Raw genomic sequence first — 12,108 nt, 5'->3', positions numbered from 1 at the left:
TTTAATGCATATTAGTTTTGGACTCAATAAAAGTATTGAGTGAATGTATGACAAATCATAACAATGCTAGCTATCATCAAGTTTGATATCTTCAGAAGGAAGGTTGCTAGTAGAGAATCCATGTGAATAGTTTTAGTTTTTATGTATCCTCATGAAGGATGCTTTTGAAATTTTGCTGACAAATAATATATGTTCAGTTTCACCAGTATAGACATGGCCGCTTTTATCTAACATTTTATTACAGTGTAGCTCCTCTTTCCCAGGGAGCAGCTCGCAGGGAACCCCTCAATATTGAATATGCAACTAAAGTAAACCTGCTCAGTTTTTCCCTTGTAACTTCCGTGTTTGTTCTCAAAGGTGCTCCACTAGGACAGGATGTAAAGTAGACATGCTCCATTTTTCAAAAGAGAGACCATGATGTAAACCCACCAACAAAATCTATAAATCATCAAAGCCTGTGTTCTTTCCAGTTGGTTTCTTATTTAATTTTTTTTTTTGAGACAGAATTTCACTCTTGTTTCCCATGCTGGAGTGCAATTGGGCAATCTTGGCTCACCGCAGCCTCCGCCTCCCGGGTTCAAGAAATTCTTCTGCCTCAGCCTCCTGAGTAGCTGGGACTACAGGCATGCACCACCACGCCCAGCTAATTTTGTATTTTTAGTAGAGACGGGGTTTCTCCTTGTTGGTCAGGCTGGTCTCGAACTCCCGACCTCAGATGATCCACCCGCCTCAGCCTCCCAAAGTGCTGGGATTATAGGCGTGAGCCACTGCACCCGGCCTTAATTTTTAAGGTCTCATACAAATATAACTTATAAGTTTAAATGTAATAGAAATGTTTATTTTTAACATTATTTAATAACACAGAAATTTCATAGAATTTTTGAAGAGTTCAGATTATTGTACATTTCATTGTTACCACAGAATGGTGAAGTGATGTGCCTGGCAGATCATTGAAGTCGGCATGAACTCAGTTTTGATTTTTCCAGAGATTTTATCAGTTGATAAAATCTTCAAGGTAGTTAATTTTATCACATTTTTTTTCCAAAGTAAAAGTTTTGAAGAAAATTTTGGAACTGTAATGTCATTTCAAAATCTTGTTTATCTTTTTTGTTATTCCACTTGTTACCATTAGGTGGTGATAAATGGCCATATCAGAAACAAAATAAGCAAAGAGAAATCTGGTCTGTAAAGAAATGGGAGTCTCCTAAAACTTTTTTCCATGAAATTTGAATTTTCTATATTGAAATTCTGGGAATATGGGATATAAACTCAATTTTTTCAGCGTCTTATCAAGCATGCCTCTACATCATCTATGTTTATCTTTAAAAAGTATATTAGTATTGTGGCTTAATCATTTTTTAGGAGCATAGAACAGTTTAGAACCTGTTAATTGCTATCTCCTCTCCCAGAAAGATTTGTGTACACATTCACCTGAAGCCCAACATGAGCCCAGTGCGGAGCCTGTCTAGTTTTTTAGTAACCAGTAACTGAAAATTCATATGCAGAGCCTGTCTAGTTTTTTAGTAGCCAGTAACTGAAAATTCAGCCCTTCTCCTCCAGTCAGCCTGACTAATTATGTGGTTTCTACTTTATATTTCATCTTAAAGCATTTATGGCAACACCTTTGCTAATACACATTTTCTCAGGTGATTGTGTGTTACAAAGGTATGACTGCAAGATTAAACCTAAGCAGATGTGTCCGCACCATCCACATCCTCATCACTGACCATTTGAAGGCCTGGCGGGAGCAAGGACCATGTGCCACATGGCAGGGACACAGAGTAGAAGAAAGGACCATGCCCTGGGGCTCCAGTCTACTTCTTAGACTTCCCTGTATCATTCTGTAGCAGCTCAAGCACATGCAAAATCAGAACTTTTTTCCCCGCTGAGACAGGGTCTTGCTTTGTTGCCCAGGTTGCAGTGGTGTGATCATAGCTCACTGAAGCCTTACCTCCTGGGCTCAAGTGATCCTGCTGCCTCAGCCCCACAAAGGGCTGGGACTGCAAGTGTGTGCTACCACACCCGGCCAAAATCAGAACTTTTAAAATGTGCTTCCCCCTTCTGGAGGCTCACTACACTTTTGCAAAGAACTGTATTTTTTTTTTTTTGAGACAGAGTCTCCCTCTGTCTCACAGGCTGGAGTACAGTGGTGCAATCTCGGCTCATTGCAACCTCCGCCTCCTGGGTTCAAGCGATTCTCGTGCCTCAGCCTCTCGAGTAGCTGAGATTACAGGCACGCGCCACCACGCCCAGCTAATTTTTGTATTTTTAGTAGAGATGGGATTGCACCATGTTGGCCAGACTGGTCTCCAACCCCTGACCTCAAGTGATCTGCCCTCCTTGGCCTCCCAAAGTGCTAGGATTACAGACGTGAGTCACTGCACCTGGCATGTGTTTTTCAATGTTGTTAATTTCAACAATTAGTTATATAACCTAGACGCAAAATAGAACTAGAAGTTATGTAAACCTTAAAGCATAGAAACATCAGAAAACCATAAGTATGATCTTTTTGTTAGAATATTAAATATCTGTTAAAAGTAAAATTAATATATTATTTATAATATAGTAACAATATATTCATTTTACTAAACTTTAATATTTTGTTAAATGATAATTCAACAATGTATATGTTGATTTGACATCTTTATATTTTGTTTATTAAATTGTGAAATATTAATTCAAAATGCCTTTAAATAACTTTTACTCCTCCTGCATACAGCGTAAAAGAGCAGTGGACCTCAATGTTAAAATCTTGGATTTGAGTAGTACATTTCTTATGGGAACCAATTTTCCCAACAAGATTGAGAAGCATCTCTTACCAGAACACATTCGTCGTAACTTTACATCTGCTGGGGATCATATCATAATTGATGGTCTCCACGCAGAATCGCCAGATGACTTGGTATGTGTTTCATTCTCTTTGTTGTTTAGGTCCCATCTGTGCGTTGCTACTGTTTTAACCCAAAATTCAGTGATAATATAATAGTATCCTTAAAAACTTTTTAGCATTACTAAGCCCTAAAAATTTAACTTGTGGAATTATTAATGCCATAAACACTTCAAAGAATGAAAATGATTTAATTACTTATATTTCCTACAAGACTCCTTATTTTTAAATTATGATTAATAACAGCATTGACTGACATTCTAGACTACAGAGACTTTTAAATTCATGCAGCCTTACTTCTCCTGGTTAAGACGCTTTATAGCATAGAGATGCACTCACTGGGTAGAGGTTTGCCCCGCCGCACCTCAGCACAGTACCCTAGAGCTGCAGGCAAGTATGCTGTTGCATCCCATGCTATTTTATGACTCTGCAAGCTTTATCGCCTCGTGTAGACCATTGCTTTATTTTGAAAGCGGTCATCATCTGCAGATCAAGTGGCGAGCATGAGCCTGTGTTATTGTTGCATAGGACTGTGTCATGGTATTTATAGCCTTCACCATTTACTTTTTAAACACAGGTGCGAGAAGCTGCTTATAAAATTTTTCTTTACCCCAATGCTGGTCAATTGAAATGTTTAGAAGAATTGCTCAGCAGCAGAGATCTTCTGGCAAAGTTGGTGGGGTATTCCACGTTTTCTCACAGGGCTCTCCAAGGAACGATAGCTAAAAATCCAGGTAAGCCTGTTTATCCATCATTTAAGGGCAAAATAGGATTTTTATGAAACTGAGCTTTTGATTTTAAATAGCTGTAAATTAGTGTTCTATTTTTAATACATGCAGAGAACCATTTATTGAGATTTTCTATGTATTTTTATAGGAACCATTTTTAAATAGAGCTAATAATTTGGCATAATTCTGTCTAACCAAAGAATTTTATTTTGTGTGAATGTTGAGAATAAAATCATAACCTAAATTTTCATTTTGATGTTAGTCTAAATTGTTTTCATTTTAACCCAGTTTCTGTGCTGAATTTGACTAATTGGTTAGAATTAGGGTAAGAGAATGAAAGATCAGTATGTTTACTGAGGTCGAGGTTAAATGTAAGTTAGATCATATAAAAAACACACAGTCAGATAAACCTCCTTTTCAGAGAGAAGAGTACTTCTTAGGAAGGTTTGTGCTAGGTGAGGTGTTATGGAAGTGTGTCGTTGGGTTTGTCATAAACTTGCCTTGTGCTATGTTGAGTTCCTTATGATTCATAATGTCTAAGAGAAAATGTTACACAATAATAATATAAATATACATAAGACGTTTTTTCGAAAGCATTTATTAAAACTTACAGTTGTAATTTAGGTGGTGAGTCAGGAGTAGGGTGGCCATGATGGTAGAGCTGTGTGAGACTCAAGGTCTTGGCAGTGAAGTTGCAAGACTTAGTGAGGGTGAGAGGGAGGAGGAGGCATTGTGGTGGGCCCCCTGGGTTTCTGGTTGTACATCTGGTTAGACATTCTACTCACGGACAGAGGGGACACTGGGGGCAGATCACAACCTGAATCCTCGCTTGTCTTTATTCCTTCTGTGCTTATCCCTTCTCACCCTAGCATGTTCCTGTCTTCTCCAAAGTTCTCTAAATGCACTCAATCTTTCTTCTTACTCTTTCATAAACAACTGTTTCCCTTGACCTGTCAAGGCTCTCAGTTAAGTTACAGGCGTGTCACGCTCATTGCGGCCTGGGTTCCCTTGCTCATGTCACTCTCCTATGGAGAGCAGCTTTTCTTCCTGGTCTGCCTGTTAAAATCTTACCCCGTTTTTTTAGTGCTCAGCTCAAAACCCACCTCTTTCATGAAGCTGGTTAAACTTTTTCACTTTCCTTGGACTCCCTTGTCCCCGAACCCTTAAAACACTTATAATTTGTTTCATATAATCGAAGCTCCTAAACAGATATAATATGTATGTTATGTATTAAATGTGTGTTTTTAGTGTATGTTTTTTCTTTTTTTTGTAAGTATCAGTTTGGTGAAAAGTATGTTTTTCTGTAGTCGCTGTTGTCAACAGTTTGATTATAATAGTACCATATTTTTATTTTATATTTATATAAAATAATAATATTTATATTTATAAAAAATAATAAATAAAATAATAATATATAATAATATATAAAATAATACCATATTTTATTTTATATTTGTATAAAATAATAATATTTATATTTATAAAAAAATATATAATATATAATATATATTTAATATATAAAATAATATATAATAATATATAAAAGATATAAAATAATACCATATTTTTATTTTATATTTATATAAAATAATATTATATAAAATAATAATAGTACCATATTTTTATTTTATATTTATATAAAATAATAAAAAATAATAATATTAGAATATCATTCAGTGCTTATCCTGTTGTTATCTCATTTCCTTCCTCTGCAGCTCTGTGAAGTAGGTATTTGTATTCATGTCACAGATGAGGAATCTAAAGTTAGGTTATATTGCTAAAATGTGGCAGAACTGAAACCTAAACACATATTCTACATTTATGGTTTTCCATAGGCTGCTTGAGACCTAATGCCCTGTGTTTTATATCATCTACATCCCATTTTTGTTTATTAATTCAGCAAATATTTACTGATTGCCCACTATATGTCAGATATTATTCTCGGTCATGGAAATAAGTCAGTGTATAAAGCAGAAGAAAATTCCTATCCTTATGCAGTTTACATTCTTGTAAGCAAGGGAAGACAGTTAAGAACGAAATAAGTAGATAAAGTATGTGGTATGTTATTAGTTAATACAAGCCGTGGAGAAAACTGAACAGGGAAGGGGATAAGGAATGTGGGCATGTAGGCTGGTGTTGGAGTTTTAGAGAGCATTGTCGGAGGGCACACTTAGAATGTGGAATGTGAGCATGCTCTTGACAGACACAAGCGTGAGGCTGTGGCTCTTAGGGGGAGAAAGGTTTCAAGCAGATTCACTATCAAGTGCTAAGGTCTTGAGGCAGAAAAATGCCTGCCACGTTTGAGGAGGGCAGAGTGGTTGAAGCGCAGTGTGTGTAAGGAGAGTGGCGAGAGGTGGGAACAGACTAACAAGGGGCGGCATTAAGTAGAGACTTGATGCAAGTGCAGCAGGTCACTGTGGGGGTTGGGGCAGAGGAGTGAGATGATCTGACTCCAGTGCTAATGGTGAGTGAGTGCTGCTGTTCCTGAGAGAAGACTGCAGCAGGGCCAGGGTAGAAGAGGGCCTCTTTAGATGCTGTTTTGCAGTAACCATGATGAGAAATGTTGGCATCTTGACCAGGTGGTAGCAGGGAAGGTGGTAAGATGTGATCAGATTCTGGGTACAGGGTATTTGGAAGAGGGAGCCAACATTTTCGACCTAAGCAACTAGAAAGAGAATGAGTTACTACTGTTAACTAAGATTGGGAGGACCGGGAACTTGGTTTGGTTCAAGTTAAGTTTGAGATACCAGATAAGGTTCAAGTGGTGAAGTTGGGTAGGCAGTTAGATAGAGTGTGGAGTTCTGAGCTTCATATGTAAGTCTGAACCTCTAAAATGAGATTCTGATACCGCTAAGAGAGTGAACTTAAAGAACAAGTCCAAGGACTGTGCTCTGGGGCCTTCAAGTTTAAGAGGCCAGGCATGTGAGGAACTGCTAGTTAACGCTGCCAGATGTAAGGGCCACTGAGGGAGGTGGAAAGTGATTACAGGGTGTGGTCCTGGAGGCCGTGCAGAAGGTCTGTCTGCAGGAGAAGGGAGAGATCAGCTGACTCATGCTGTGGCCAGGTCACATGTGAGGAGGGCTGGGCATGACCACTGGCTGTAGCAGCGTGGAGCTCACTGGACCTGCAGCACCCAGCTCTAGATTCTGTGACTGGCAGGTCACCCTTGTGCACTAAGTGCTTGGTGTGCTGATGTATTGGCAGGGGGCTGTTGTGCACATCATCACATAAGATGTGCTCTGGGTCCTTGAGGATTTAAAGCTTAGTTGAGGAGCCGGATATATGCATATAAAAAGATAAATAATAATACAGGTTGGCACATTTTCAGTGCCGACGGAGTAGTACAGACAAAACAATGCCATGGGATTTAGGAGCTCGGGGTGTTTGTCAGATGCGTCTGTGGCTGTTGAAGGCGCCCTGAGAGAAATGAAACCGTCATGCACAGTGATGGAGTGAGCCCTCAGCAGAGCAGAAGGAAGACAGGAGAGGCTGACTGAGGCTAAGGTGGGCATTCATGTGGCCAGTGAGGCCACAGGAGGAGGTAACTGCGGTGAGGCACTTAGTGGGAGGTTTCAAACTGAATCTTAATATGACAATTCTCTGGGGACATTGATTGAGGCAGGCCAGGTGCGGTGTCTCATGCCTGTAATCTCAGCACTTTGGGAGACTGAGGCAGGCAGATCACCTGAGGTCAGGAGTTTGAGACCAGCCTGGCCAACATGGTGAAACCCCATCTCTACTAAGAATACAAAAATTAACTGGGTGCGGTGGTGGGTGCCTGTAATCCCAGCTACTCAGGAAGCTGAGACAGGAGAATCCATTGAACCCTGGGAGGCAGAGGTTGCAGTGAGCCGAGATGGCACTTCTGCACTCCAGCCTGGGTGACAGAGCAAGGCTCCGTCTCAAAAAAACAAAAAAAAAAGATTAATTGAGGCAGATTCTTCACATGTAAAGTGACTGGAAGAATAAGATGGGTGAATGTTAAAACATGGTTATTAAGAAATAAAACGTATACAAGCATACGTGGGGATTCATTTGAAAACAGTTTGGTATGGTACCTGGAATGTAATCCTAAAATGAGATTTCATTGTTGGCTAAATAATGTCTTTGTTCCCCAAAAATTCCTATTGTTGTTTCATATGGCACATGAACCAGTGTTTTCAGAATTTGTATACACAGGACTTGTTAAGTATTGACAGTGGCAAGAAACCTCATGGTTTGGGTTTAGGTTAACCACCATTATTTATTTCCTTAGTCTTTTATTTCACTCAAAAGGAGATAACTTAAATTGAAGAGAGGGCAAGAAACTTAAAACTGTATAAAAGATTATCTGGAAAATATAAACATAGTGTTTGTGGTGAACTAAAATGCATATGAAAGCTCTGTACACATAAGTCAGTGATAAAAAGTGCTACATTCAGAAATACTTACAAAACATTTCCTCTTGTGAGAAACGGTGGTAATTCTATTACACTGCCTTTATGGGTTTGTAAATTATGACAACTATGGCAGAAGTATTTTAATAAAAATACTTTAAAAATTCTATCAGAAGTTAACATTTATTTTTCTCATTTTGCTATTTTTTCATATTTATCCTGAATAGATTATTCTACAGTTGTATGTAACAATAAAATTGTTATCAAGAAAAACATTGATTTTAAAAAATTTATTTCAGGGAATTATACTTCTACACTGCACCTATTTTTATGAAGAAAGCAGAGTCTAGATATCTCTTTAAAACTTTGAAAACATCAGACATGTCTAAGAACTTTTTTTTCTTACACATATGAATAGATAGAAACACCTTGAAATTTTGGACTTTTTTCTTTAGCCTCCTATTAACTCTTTTTTTTTTTTTTTTTGAGATGGAGTCTCACCTTCTTGCCCAGGCTGGAGTACAGTAGCACAGTCTGGGCTCACTACAGTCTCTACGTCCTGGGTTCAAGCTATTCTCCTGCCTTAGCCTCCCAAGTAGCTGGGACTACCAGCATGCACCACCACGCCCGGCTAATTTTTGTATTTTTGGTAGAGACGGGGTTTCACCATGTTGGCCACACTGGTCTTGAACTCCTGACCTCAGGTGATCCACCACCCGCCCCCCAGCCTCCCAAAGTACTAGGATTACAGGCATGAGCCACCTGATCCCATTAACTCTTTTAATTTTGGGATATAATCTGAGCTGTGGATTATTAGTATGCCAATTTAATTTTTTTCTGATTAAAAGATCATCATCACCTAGAAGTATTTACTATATGTTTGGTATATGTTGGTAGCTCTACTTCCTTTTGAAAATCATCACTTTAAGGGAATTGTGGTATATAGATTATGATCATCACATAATAATTTTAACAGATATGTTCATTTTATTTCACATAATTGAAGATATTTTCTTTTGGATTTCATTTTAGAGACTGTCATGCAGTTCCTTGAAAAACTATCTGACAAACTTTCTGAAAGGTTAGTTTTTATTCTACTATTTAGTTTTTTGGTTATATGTTATTTAGTCTTTTTAAAGAAGACTAGATTTATTAAAAATTAGGAAGTGACCTAGAATATAAGTTTTGGCATATTGGACCAGACCTGTCTCACTATGAGACATACTTTGAAAGGCCATAGTTGTCTTCCTTATATGCCATTCTTGAAAACATAAGCTGTCCCCTTTCATTAAACAATTGTTTTTAGAAATTCACCTTTCATTTGCACTTTAAAAATCTTTACCAAAATGTTTTTGAAACTTTATTTTAACTTGTACCATGAATTTTATGACAAGTTCATAAAGTAGTGTTTCTCTTCTTTTGGCCTAAATACAGGAGGCTCATGGATGTGGTGTCTTTTTGATTTTGTGTAGTATTTTAAGAATGTTCTATCTCAACATTTGTAATTTCAAGCTGAAGTGTTTTACTGCCTTTGGTGTGTCCATTTGTTATATACAAGTTGAGTGTCCCTTATCTGAAATGCTTGGGACCACACATGTTTTGGATTTCATTTTTTGGGGTGAATTTGGAATATTTGCATATACATAATGAGATATTTTGGGGATGGGACCCAAGTCTAAACACGAAATTCATTTATGTTTCCTATACACCTTATACACATAGCCTGAAGATAATTTTATACGGTGTTTTTAATAATTTTGTGCCTGAAACAAAGTTTTGGCTGCAACCTATCACATGACATCACATGTGGAATTTTCCACTTGTACCATCATGTCAGTGCTGAGAAAGTTTCAGATTTTCAGATTAGGGAGGCTCAACCTGTATTCCTGCCTCTCTGCCCCTCCCCTGCTCAGTGCCTTCGATCATACACTTGCCCTTCACTGGCCCTCTTCTGGGACTTAGTTGAGAGGCAGCACACCTTTAGGTACTAAGGATTTTAGGAAGAAGCAGTCATGGTTTGTAAAAAAGGATGATGTTTTCTCTTTTTCTCTTGTGATGCTAAAATTTTGTTTGCCTGTTTTGGCTACACCAACACATCGGATCTTGGCTCACATTTCTGTTTTGGACTATAAACTCATGCCTTAGAACTCATTCTTCTCTAGTTTGGATTATGTTTATAAATTCTAAAATTTTCTTTTAATCCTGGTGAACCACTGTGTCTTTGATACAATAAAGAAAGAGGGTTAATTATGCACTTATTGAGGATTTATCCTGCTTTACTTAGTTAAGTGTTAGTAGTCTTTCTCTACATAGCTATAGATTTTTGAGCAAGCATAGCTTCATCATTTTACAGGTATATATAGGAATTAATTCCAATATTCATGTCATATTCTACAAATATTAAATACCCATTTAATTATTGACCAGCTAGAGTTTTTCTATAGGGGAAAAATGACTAGAAATCTTAAATGTAGCCAATGATAAAATTCCTTTCTAGGAGTTAATTTGTTAAGTCTCTTTTAAAGGTATAGCAAAAAGTAGTGATTTAAAGTTTGCTGATGAATGCTTTGCATATTTGTAATGACATTGCTAATTTTTCCAAGCTTTAGTACTCTTGAGACGTTTATCCACCATGATGCTTTTTAAGGTAGAAATTGCATTAATATGCTGCTTTATATATTGTTATTTCTCATGACACTTAGGTAAAATTTGGATTAATAGTGATTTATGTGTGCACTACTAATTATATCTAATCTTATGAATATTGGAATGTAACATAAGCAAACTAGTCCTTTCATAATGTAATTGTTAAAATTTTGTCCTAACAAGTAATGATAAACCTGTTTTATAGAACTCTAAAAGATTTTGAGATGATACGAGGGATGAAAATGAAACTGAATCCTCAAAATTCCGTAAGTATGTTGGAATATTTTTATTATAATATAGACAGTCTGTCAACTGAAATCAATACCTTTTGATTCAGGAACTTTCTTGTGATAGGCTACAGGTCCATTTAGTCTTGTTTCTGATCCTCAGTTTTGGTGAATAAAGATGTTGAAATATTTGATTCTTATGTCCCAAACTGATGTTGCCAGTACATACAGCATTTTTGTTGAGGAGTCGACATATTTTATGTATATACACTAACACAATGTGTATATATTCATGCAAAGACTGCTTTCATTCTGTGGATTGTTGGCTTCTCAGTTTGAAGCAGACTTTAAGGAGACTCAGTGGAGGCTTCATCTGGCAGGTGGCAATTTTAACCATCAGTGTTAACGTTGCAGTTCATTTGCTTATTTGTTAGCTAATTTATGGTGCCCGATTGAGTAGGTCAGTATTTGACTAACAAAGTACACCACATTCTAAAAACACTTAAGTGTTGTTTTCAATCATATGATTATATGATCTTCCTTATGTGATCCAAGAGTATAGACAAGTATTGTTATGGCCAGAATGCTGCCCAGGTGATTGGGGGAGTGCCCTGAAAAGTGTCGAGATTCCGGATATTAGGACGCATTCCCATTTGGTTCTAGGGCACTACAGGATTGCCGGGGTTGTCTACACCATTCTTTTCCAAATGCTGTTATTCATTCTTGACTTAGTTGCTGCTGCCAGAGCCATAGTCATAAGGAAGATTTAGGGAAATGGGACTTGCAGATTTACAAACTGTTTACTAGCTTCCCAGATACAGCCACTAGGAAACAGATTAATCCCATTAAACTCAGCGATGTGTAGAGTAGCATGTCAGTCTGTTCATTTATGGAAGGAGCTGTGTCTAGCAAAGTAACTACTGTTAGTCATCTGCACACCTTGGCCTGGTAGGTAGGCTCATTTGGGAAACCAGATAATAGGTAAGAATTTAGTTTGGTGACTATAGAAACAGAAAAATAAAAAACAAAATGTGTTGCCAAAAGCTAATTCAGTAAAAGTGAATATGACTTTAAACTGTTATCTGTAGATATTTGTATATAGCTTATGGATACAATTATTCTGCAGATATTTGTGAAATGTCCAATCTCCTCATGAAGTCCCTGCTTTGGTGAATGGTGCCACCATTCACCGTGCTGCTCTAGTCAGGACCTATACTTAATCCAGACCAGTGGTTCTCAAAGTG

At 37.5% G+C, this 12,108-nt stretch overlaps 1 protein-coding gene across 3 annotated transcripts in view; it reads left to right on the top strand.

Moving 5' to 3' along the window:
* Positions 1 to 12,108, top strand: part of MIPEP (mitochondrial intermediate peptidase) — a 159,506-nt gene that overhangs the window by 16,335 nt on the left and 131,063 nt on the right. For all 3 annotated transcript variants that reach the window (XR_008512497.2, XM_063714639.1, NM_001131265.1), the window contains 4 exon segments: positions 2,720 to 2,902; positions 3,465 to 3,621; positions 9,024 to 9,072; positions 10,843 to 10,903. Coding sequence is in view for 2 of the 3 variants with exons in the window: in XM_063714639.1 (XP_063570709.1) it covers positions 2,720 to 2,902; positions 3,465 to 3,621; positions 9,024 to 9,072; positions 10,843 to 10,903 (450 nt within the window). In the remaining variant the exon portion in view is untranslated.

Source organism: Pongo abelii, chromosome 14 (assembly GCF_028885655.2).
Source record: "Pongo abelii isolate AG06213 chromosome 14, NHGRI_mPonAbe1-v2.0_pri, whole genome shotgun sequence".
Classification (NCBI taxonomy): Eukaryota; Metazoa; Chordata; class Mammalia; order Primates; family Hominidae; genus Pongo; species Pongo abelii.
The sequence above is the reverse complement of the archived record's forward strand: the minus strand, read 5'-3'. Positions and strand labels throughout refer to the sequence as shown.